An 11,093-nucleotide genomic window follows, 5' to 3' on the forward strand; every position below is an offset into this window, starting at 1 on the left:
GCTAAGCCTGCGCATCGAGAGCCTGTGCCCCGCAACGGGAGAGGCCACGGCAGTGAGAGGCCCGCGTACCGCAAAAAAAAAAAAAAAAGGGGGATCCAAGAATCACGTCTGCCCGTGCTGTCCAGCTCACCAGGTAGCTCTGTGTAAGCGACTTCATCCCTTCCCAGCTAACTTTCAAGCACGATGCCCTTTTATAACTGGGGTTTCAAAACAATACCAAGAATTTGTTTCTAAGTTGTGAGTAGGCTGTCACCATGGAAACTGCAGAGACCCTTTTCTCTCGTTGGTGTTGACACACAACCTGTCCAGAACCTCGTGTTCAGAGTTTCCAAAATTTCCCAAGTCAGGACTCCGCAATCCCTTTCTTCACGCCTGAAGTTCAGGAACTCTGTAAGTCACCTCCAGGTGACACGTTTTCACTGCACTGTGAGGCTATAGTAATGACACTCCTCTGTCAGCCAAGGAGCTTTACAAGAAAAACAGCGTTTAAGGGTTTAATGCCTGTTTCCAACCGCATGGCCATGCCCTACCAAATTTCACCATTTCTGAAAAAACAGCCCCAAATCATATTTCTCAAAGATGAAAATGTTCATTCCACCCCATTACTGTGCATTTCAAGTCCAATACTGGAATAATCTGTATAAATCATACGTCATGAATTCTGCAAAAATCAATTTTAAAAAACCAAGAACATCATAGACAAGTTTTGAATCAAAGCAATTACAGTCCCTAGGAGTCAGACTGGGAAACTGGCCATCACTCCAACGCCAAAAATGACGTTCTCCAACGGGCCAGTCCACCGATGAACTCTTCAATCACTGGATTCTTGTCTGCAGGGACAGCCTGACTTCATGATTTTGGAAGAAGCTGCCGTTCCCCGGCAGGTTTCAGATATTAGGTTTAGGCCCACGTGGCATTTTCTATAGGATGACCAACCCGTCGTCAGCGGGTGCCACTGGGTTGTCATTTTAAATGATATATTTCAGTAACCAATCAGGTTATTACATGAAAAGAGTAGTCATAGTAAAACTGGAACACAGTTTAGTCACAGCGCTGAAAGTAATTATTCTGGAGTTCTCAAAAAGAACATGAGTAATACTCAGAGCTGGCACATTGTTAGGGGACCGTATCTGGCAACCAGCAGTCAGCCCAAATGTCTCACTAATCTGTGAAAAAACTTCTCTCAAATCAGTGGCTGCCTTTGTAAATAAAACAGAAGACAAGGCATCCTTTAAGTGGATACGACTACACTGGCCGCACACACAGATACCAGTAAAATTCCAGTAATGAAGGTGTGACCTTCTAATCTTTAATCCAGAGGAGACTATCCCTAGCTTTTTCAATTCCAGTAAAATATAGATCTGAAACCACAATCTGTTTTAATACGCAAAGGCTGAGACAAACCGTGTATGCAAATACTGGATCCTATCAGTAGCCTACAAAGGTTTCATGAAAAACGAGCCTCAGATTAGGTCAGGCACACAGGAAATTAAGAACTTTAAAAAATAAATAAATAAATAAACTTACAAATGAAAAATTAAGAACTTGTGCCAGAGACATGTACACAACGAAGACGCTTACCGAATAAAACCTAAAAGCTTGAGAAAAGAGAATCTCAGCTAAGTAAATGATTTACTGTACCCACGATGAACACGCAGACCAAGGATGATACAAATCGAATAGCACCCACGGTACAGAGCTGGCTGAGCCAGAACGCGCCACGGGAAGGACAGTATATCCTGAAAGAAGGGGCCGCCTGAGCTCTGGGTGGGTCTGCTTCCGAGGTCACGGGCACTGACTGTGAACTTCAGACTCCCAGTGGGCTGGGCCAAGGCGGGAGCGGGAAAAGGATGCTTTTCTCAGCAGGAAAGGCCCCAGGGCCGGGGGCGAGGGCACAGGGTCTCTGCAGCTTCTCAGCATCTGCACACCGAGGACTCCGCTGGAAAGGCACCGAGGATTCCCCCAAGGGCTCCAAGTCCCAGGGCCCCACACGATCCCTAGACGGTCCGCAGCTCCGCGCTCTGCCTCGGTCTCGGGCCCTCGAGCGCCAAAGCTGTGTCCGCCACCGACCGCGCACCAGGCCTACCCTCGGTCACAGCCCCAGCCCGGGTCGGGGAGCAGCCCAAGCGCACGAGCGGCACGTGGACCCTGAGCCCCGGGGCGGCCCGGTGGGCGAGGCGTCCAGAGCCCCAGGCCCTCCCCCCCATCCTTCTACGGCCGCCAGGCGCGGGGACCTGGCAGTGAGGTGGGAAACCCTCGGGGCCCTGAGTCACCGCATCCTGGGAAGCCAGCCTGACCGCACGCACACCAGCTGCCGTGCACGCGGCCACCCAGCCCCGGAGACGCTCAGCCCGCTTCCGCTTCTGCAGTGATAAAGGTCCCCAGAGAGCCCGGGACGCAGACCCCAATCACGGCACCAACAGGAAACACGCAGGGCCAGCAGTCGGGAGGAAGGCTCCTCCCAGAACACCAAACTCACCAAAGGTCACCCCAAACATACCTAACGCCAGCCCATCCAAAGAGGCCGCGGTACCATTTCACGTTGAAGCGGCGCTTTCGACTCAAAAACCTGGCAGGATCACAAGAAGTTCACGTCAAACACTGTTGGTTAATCCACGGCGACTCTTCCTAGTCATTGCTACTGGTACAGACGCCCGGCGACTGACAACTGCTGCTCCAGGGCTCAGTCCCTCCCCGGAGCACACCACGCCTCTCCTGGGGGGTCACCGCAGACGGGGGATGGGCCTAAGCGACCCCTCCCGGCGGGGCTGCCGGCCACTGCGCGGTCAAGGTCACCGCGGGGCCCTGCCCGCCGAGAGCACGGTTCCAGGAGAGGGATGTGCCCACCGTGTGAGGCACGAGGCCGACGCCACGAAACTGCAGAGACGCAGAAACTCCAGGGACACGGTGGGTCAGGGCTGGACGTGAGAGTCCAGGCGGGAGTGGGGGATCGGCCGAGAGGGCGGGAGGGACCTCCAGCCTCCAGCGTGCCCGCCGGGGAAGCAGGACGCTCGGGCCCCCAGAGGGTAAGTGGGGAGCTCTGGGCAGGGCATTCGGGGTGCAGAGAAGGTGCAGCAGGCGGGACGGGGAGGCAGGTCAGGGCCACGGCTGTGGTCCCAGGAAGCCGGTGTCACGAGCGGGAACTCCTCGGCTTGCAATGACAGCATCAAACGGCTGAGCAGATCAGCCACCTGTGCACTTTCAACCAACGGTGTGAAGAAGGGGTGCTGTCAGGTGTGCCCCATCACAGGTCCAGACAAACGTTATGATCACGCTTCTGATCACAGACACAGGCGGGGGCGTCAGCGCTGGTTGGAATGACGTGTCTAAAACAGCTGGGACAAGGCACCGTCTCGGGGTGACTCCCCGGCTCAGCAGGTGTGAACCTCACTTCCAAAGCCCAGGGTCATCCTCCTGCAGAGCTGACCGGGACACACCCCCACTGATCAGCAACTGATGGTTCAGAAGCAAAATCAGTTCAATCCACCGCTTCACATGTTAAGGCCACATCTCAGGGGACTGGGGTGAAAGACCCAAATTCAGTTGTTTCTACTCACTACTGATGGGTCACATCTACCAAGAGGGGTCTCACGCTTCACATGAGAAGTCACAAGCTCCTGTCTGAACTGGAGGAGACCAAGGTCCTCTTCGTGACATGTGAACCACAGGGAAGGAGCCGAAAATGGTAGCCAGCATCACCCATACCGCAGACTGGGGAAAACTAAGTCTAGCAGGGCAACAGGACAGAAATAACAGGATTTAGGATGTGAAGCAGAGACGGAAAAGACTAAAAAGCAGTCACATGAAACAAGACTCTGTAAACACAGTGCAGGCGTTTTTCCTGGCATCCAGGAACATCGTTAATTTTGCCTTCAGACAACGCCCACTCGATATTTACCGCAGGCAGGCAGCCTCCTGGTGACGGGGTGAAGCCGGCACCCCACACCGCCAAGCACGGGCTTCCACAGAGCTCGGCAGGGCTACCTCCATCTCCGTCGCCTCCAGGGTGGGTGGGAGTGGAGACTGGGGACCTGGAGCCCTGGACGGGGCCCGAGCCATCCTGGGACCACACGCTTCTGCCCCTCAAGCGACAAGCCAGGACCCACACCCTCTCCTAGGCCGGGAGACGGACCCCCTGGACCCTGATTCTGGTTCTAGCTCTTGTACCAACAAGAGCCGTGTGGACAGGACGTCCAGGCCACGCCGGGCACCAAACAGGGACACGGTGGCCACAACCCCGCTGGTGGCGATGCCAGCCCCCAGAGTACCACCCAGGAAGCCGGACGCCCAGGCGTTGAGGACTGGAGACGCACAGCTACTTCGTGCGAAAGGAGGGCCACAACCTAGGCGACCCCGCTCACGTGCCTTCCACCACCCATGCTGTCCTCAGGCAACGGACACACCTGGCGGCTCTGGGCAAATTACAGTGATTCCCCCTATGCCTTGGCTTCCTCTCTGTTAAAATGGGGGAGCAGACCAACATCCCTCAGCTCCTTCCCAGCTCTAAAATTCTATGATTCTGTCTTGGGTGAGAGAGAGAGATGGAGACAGAGAGACAAGGAAGCGAGTGTTTGAACTTTGCTAACAAACAAAAGGGTCTGCACGGCGTCTGCTTAACGACGCTGAGGACCGCGCGTCCCACGTGTGTGTCTCAGCGTCAGGAAAAAAGTCCAGAACGTAATCTCCAGAGTGTAACGCGTTTCACAGCATAATAAATCCACTCTGGAGGGTCGGGGATGCAGCGCTGTGTTCCAGCAAACAGGAGCATGCACGCCATGCACAGGTGACCAATGTTTGAAGAATCCGAATATGATAAGCACGCTTCTAAGGCACTACTCTCATCATAATGCAATCTTCCCGTGATAATTCGGAGGCATATCAGGGGACCACAGGGCCAGGGAATAATTACCGTCGTCTCCGTGCGCGTGCTGACAGAGATGCTTCTGGTTGCTAAGACGCTGACTAAACCACAGGGCATTCTGCAGTCGGCTGTCAAGTGCAGCTGGATATTTTTCGTAAAGGACTTCACTGCACTCTCCTGCTGAATAAGAATTTAAGAGGAGGGTTTTCAAGTCTCACTTTATTCCCAACTAAGTAAATTCCTCGATGCTCAGGACAGTAGAAAACACTAAGGGTGGTGTCACCCTCACATCTGGCTGAAAGGCATCTGTCTGCAGTTTACGGTCCCTCTTCTGTAATCTGGAACCAACCAGCTCTTCCCTGATCTCCATCTCTGCTGTCCGGATTCTCCCCGTCACCGGTCCCCACCCTGGTGCTGTGCTCCGGCCGCTCGCTGGCACATGGCAGAGAGCATCCCAAGCTCTGTGGCCTGGCACCTGCGCCAGCATCACCACGGCCGGGGCACTTCCAGAGTGGCCGACCAGCCTGCGTATGGACATTTATTAGGTACCGCTCAAGATGCCTGTGTGCTGAGGAAACTGGGCCCGGCGAGCTGGACTGAAGAGCGTCCGAGGGGAGCTGACCTCCTGATTTCACTTGTACCAATTCCGAAGGCTCCTATCCAATGGGGGGCCCCGGTACCACGTAGGACTGACACCGCTCAGGATCACAGGGTTTGTAATTGTACAGGGCTGTTCCCAGATGTACCTGCTGCTTTCCCCCGGTGACACGCATTCTATTTCCCATTCTCTCACTTCATTCATGTCCTCTCCTCCTTGGTCTCCTACCCCTTGTTCTTTGTGGGGTCATCTTTAGCCTCCTGGGCAGGGGGGAGGCCCGATGAAGCCCTGCGTTAAGACAAAAGTCCTTCCCGATCACTGCGCAATGGAGATGGGAACCGGGCGGGGCTGCGAACAGGCCCCAGCTTCCCTGCTCAGAACGTGCTCGCCCTGCCCCGGGAAGGACGATGGAGAGGATCCGTCCCCTTGGAGCTCCTTCTGCTCTATCGCAAAGTAAATGCTAAGAATAAGCAACAATAACAGCCTCCCGTCCCAGCAGGCCGGGCCGCCACTGCAAACGCCCCTCCCAGGCCCACCTCACACCCCACACCCTGACCTTTGTCCCTTGATTCCCCCTAAATCCTGCTTCAATGGGAGGACGTGTAACAACGTTTCCTCCCTAAGCTCTCCTGATGACCGTCCATGGTCTATCAAAAAAAAAAAAAAAAAGAAGCAGATTGGCTGGTTAACCTTTTGGAGAGCTGCACGACCACAGCCTGACCCGTCTGACCCGCCGCGCACAAATGTGTGGACAACAGTCGGTCAGTCTCAAAGCACGTGCTCAACGAACATTTTATAATCAAAACACTGTGGCTCTTCTTGCAATGACGGCAGAAAGAAGATGAGCTCTAACATCCGAGACTTTGGCCTGGCAGCAGCAAGCAGAAACATGAGAAAGTGGAGGCTTTCTGAAATAAATCTTCCTTCTAATTATCTTTTCTTCCCTTGACTGTATTTTTTAATTTGGAAAACTCTCTCCTAACTTCTTCCAACTACATGTAACGCTATGGCACTTGCTCTAAGAACTGTTTATTCTATTAGGTTGAGCCATAGGGTTTGTCAGTCAAAAACAATCAAATATTTGCAATTTCACATTTGCAACTTCAAAACTTGGGGTTTTACTATCAATTAAGTTACAATCAGTATCCAAAGACATAGAGAGAGGGTGGGCTCAAGAGACTATACGCTTGACGCGATAGAAATTAGAATAACAAAAAATAGTCAAAACCAAGGATATACTATAAAACACAGGGACACGGAGCCATTATTCTGTAACAACTTTAAATGAAGTATAATCTATAAAAACACTGAATCACTAGGTTGTACACCTAAAATTAATATAATACTGTAAAGCAATTATACTTCAATTAAAAAGTACCTGGGGTAGTCACCTTTTAGCCAAAACAGTACGCAGATCAACAGTAGGAAGGGGTTCTGCATCAAGGCAAGGCCCCCAGCACCAGGCAAGGCTTCTCCCAAGGGCACCACGTCTTATAGTACAGGGACTTCATGAAGAGAGCCCTTTTGAGACACAGTCAGCAGGCTTTTACCACTCCTAAGTCATCCTAACGCTTTCTAAGCAGAATTCCACTTTGGCCTGTTGACCTGTCCTCAGGAATAAATTCTGAGCACCCATACTCTGCTTTGTGTTTGAAAATGCTAATTTTTCTAAATTTCAACTATATGCCCTTTCAGTGCTCCTCTTCCCTAATGAAAAGGATTTTTTTTTTTTTTTTTTTGGCAGTACGCGGGCCTCTCACTGCCGTGGCCTCTCCCGTCGCGGGGCACAGGCTCCGGACGCGCAGGCTCAGCGGCCACGGCTCACGGGCCCAGCCGCTCCGCGGCACGTGGGATCCTCCCGGACCGGGGCACAAACCCGCGTCCCCTGCATCGGCAGGCGGACTCTCAACCGCTGCGCCACCAGGGAAGCCCAGAAGGATTAATTTTTGTGAACTCCAGAAGGGTACTTTCTATCAGTGCCATGTCACTTTCTCAATGAAGATTTAAACCTAGCTCAGTAACACATTTTAAGTTATTGAATTTTATTCACAACTTCGCTCTTAGACTATTTTAAGTCTCTAACAAGGGCTGCTGGGAACCGGTCTTAGGTGGAAATAAAGGTAACGGGACAATCAGAGCTTTCCGAAGGAGTAGACGCAACACTCGACAAAGAATATTTCATGAAAAAAGCAAGTTTCTTTCAATTAATCTGATAATGCAAATTATCACTAGATCCAGGAGCAGCATTCACTTCCGCCCCTGGATGTCAACAGATCTGTGGGGAAAATGATGGCACAATATGGGGATTTACTGGAAGGGCCACAGAGATCTGAACTCCAATGTCAACTGTGCTACTACAAGTAGCCGGAATCATGCTTCTGAGACAGTATGATCTTCTGTCCCTCAATTTCTACATGTTTCCTCTAATCATTTGGACCGGTCATCCCATCAAGGTTCTGAGAATTTATTAGTCATGTCACTGTTTAAAGGTCTAAGTCATCTTTTGGTGCCCAGAAAGGCAAGTATTTTCCGAAGCTGAATGCATTTTTTAACAAGAGAAAGGCTCACTGCAGATCAAAACAGAGGATTCAACATACCCATTTGCTCTTCCAAAGTAGCTGCCTTGCCAATCCCTGCTAATGAGACTGCTTTGTGAGTATTAAATCCATATAACACATCTCTCTCCTTAAGGGGCATCCACGAAGCAGCGATTTAATGCCAGCTAGAGCATTAAAGGCCTGCCGTGATATAAAGTTTGTGTTTTTAGGAGGAAAGCTACTGTCCTTTGGGGCTACGAAAAGTGACCCGTGCAGACCTACAATGTTCTTCAATATTTTATGCCACTGTCATGCCATAAATTTCTTTTTCTAGTCTCTCAATAAGCTCCAATATTCTGTTGTCAACTTGTTATACCCACACCATATATAATCTTGTTATGGAATCACCTGAGATATCACATTTCTCCAAAAGTTGATTAATACAGAGAAAAGAGATATAATCTCATTAAAAAGTAAATGATAATCTCTAAAATTTAATGAACCTGAGAAGGAACAAAAAGAGTAAATTCCAACTTACAGTGAACGTAATTTGATCTTTCCCACCATCTTGACATTAAAAGCACTACTGAATTAGCTTATTACTAATCATTTAACTGCCATCGTAATAGACGGGGGTAAGGACAGCTTTTCCAAATATTAAAAATATTTGTCCTCAAAGTAGGAAAACAATTATCGTCAGCTTTAATATTTCATCCAATGTGCTCCAAAAAGTAGCCGTAGTGCTATTGGAACGTGACCAGTAAAATCTATAGTTGTCAACATTTTTTAAAAGGAAAAACAAAAATTAATCTTTAAAAATGCCACCCAGGGGGTCACAATTGGGTTCCCCACATCTTACGTGACAAGCTGCTAGAAGAACCCAAAAAAGCTCACAGAACTAGCACTGCATTTTCAGAGAACAGTATATCATACTGTTCCTTCCCACAGGTTAATGACTAAGAAACGAAATGCAAGATACGAGCCCCCTCTCTCTGCACCTAGAGAAGACCCCTGAGCAGCCAGGAAGACCCAATGCAGCCAAAAATAAATTAATTAATTTAAAAAGGCGGGGGGGCTCCCCTGGTGGCACAGTGGTTAAGAATCCACCTGCCAATGCAGGGGACACAGATTCAAGCCCGGATCCAGGAAGATCCACATGTCGCAGAGCAACTAAGCCCGTGCGCCACAACTACTGAGCCTGCGCCCTAGAGCCCACGAGCCACAACTAGAGAAAGCCAGCGAGCAGCAACGAAGACGCAACGTAGCCAAAAATAAATGAATTATTTTAAAAAAACGTGTTATTTTCATTTACCTACATACGCACATGTGCAGATTCAGCATAGATTGACTGCCCTTATAGGAGCAAAGAAGCAACTTTTTTCTACACTTTTACTGACTCCACGTATACTTGAGCGTATCAGATGCTCACACAAAACGTTGTATAGACCTGTAATAAACTCTGTTCAGAACTGGCTAAATCTTTTATAAGGGAAAGATGACATACGTTTGTGGGTTTTTTTAAGACATGCACAGGAGCAGTATTCCTCACTACAGAATATAAAAAGCCCAGCTGAACCACTTGGATCTCTGTCGCCTCTGACCTTTCAGTAAAAGCAACATCCATTAACCAATTTTCAGGGAGAAGAGAAAAACATTCCTGGCTAGGCGGAGAAAGTTACAAGTTTGTAACTGAAACATCACCTTACACTTCAAAGAATTACCCAAAACAAAAAATTATGAAGAAAATATCCAAATGTTTAAAAATTTATTTTAAAAAACAGGAAAATGATGAAAATAAAGTTGGCCAAGCATCTTTAAATATTTACATAGCTGCAGTCTGAAAGTAATCTGGTTTCAATTAGCCGTCTCTAAACCCACAGGGTTACTTGAATCTAAAGAGATTAATCATAACTGCACACAATCCGAAGTTCCTCTTTCACTCAGCTGTCTGGTGCAAGGAGAGGGGCAGAGGAAAGCATGTGTGCCCCAGGTGATGGCGAGAAGAAATGGGCACATCTTGGAGGGGCTCCATCACCTGTTCTTTGCTCAGAAATGTCTGATGCCCCAGAGAGACCATCACCTTCATAGCCAAAGGTGCGGATTTATGCAAACACTATGGGCAGTCAGCAAACAGAAGCCTCAAGTGGAACTGACAGGAGCTCCAAGTACACACCGGGCGCAGACTACCTGAGTACCAGTCTACCAGAGCCTGGGACGCCTGGGAAAAGGCACCAAGCACAGGGTTAATCTGGCCGTAGGGCCACCTAAGTAGGAGGCTACCTGAGCACCAAAACTATGTGGGCCTAGGAAACCAGGGAGCCGGGTCACCTGGGGGCAGGGCTAATTCAGCCCAGATTCCCTGACCATGAGATCCTGGGCAAGGGTTAGCTAGACCTGGGTCACCAGGGACAGGGCTACCCGAGCCTCAACTACCTGGGCGTGGCTGACGGGCGAACCAGGACTATCTGGTCTGGGCCACCGGGCGGCGGTCTCCTGGGCCTGGACTTCCCCGGCTCAGGGCCATCGGGCACAGAGCTCCCTGAGCCTGGACCACCTGAGCGTGAGCTACCCGGGCAAGGGCTTCCTGGACCTGGGCCCCCTAGCTATGAGGCAACCCAGACACAGGGCTACCTGAGCCCAAGCCAGCTGGACGTGGGATACCTGGGCAAAGGCGACCCAGGCACAGGGCTACCGGCGGGACCGGGACGGCCCGAGGCCACCTTACCCGCGCCTGGACCACCTGGGCGCACGCGCTCACCTGGTGCAGGGTGGGCCGCGCTCTCCTCTCCGCTCTCGTAGGCGGCCTCGTCGGCCAGGCCGGAGCCCGGGGAGTCGGCGGCGGCGCAGGCCGAGCCGGGGCTGCTGGGCTGTGAGGCTGAGTCGCCCTCGCTGAGCGAGCCGCAGCGGGCGCGGGGCGCGCGGTCCCCGGGGCCGTCGCGGTCACGGTCGCGGCGCGCGCGGCGGTGCACCCGCGAGTGCAGCACCATCTGGTGGTACGTGCGGAAGATCTTGCCGCACTCGAAGCACTCGGACGACTTGCCGTGGCCGGCGGGGGCGGCGGCGCGGCGGCTGGGGCGCGCGGCCGGCCGGGGGTCCG

General features: G+C 51.3%; 1 protein-coding gene across 1 annotated transcript in view; it reads right to left on the reverse strand.

The window, feature by feature from the left end:
• Positions 1-11,093, reverse strand: part of ZNF516 (zinc finger protein 516) — a 112,508-nt gene that overhangs the window by 56,306 nt on the left and 45,109 nt on the right. The window contains exon 3 of the mRNA XM_028480768.1: positions 10,755-11,093. This exon is cut by the window's right edge and continues 8 nt beyond it. Within this exon, the coding sequence (XP_028336569.1) occupies positions 10,755-11,093 (339 nt within the window). The remainder of the gene's footprint in view (positions 1-10,754) is intronic.

This window comes from Physeter macrocephalus, chromosome 19 (assembly GCF_002837175.3).
Source record: "Physeter macrocephalus isolate SW-GA chromosome 19, ASM283717v5, whole genome shotgun sequence".
NCBI lineage: Eukaryota > Metazoa > Chordata > Mammalia > Artiodactyla > Physeteridae > Physeter > Physeter macrocephalus.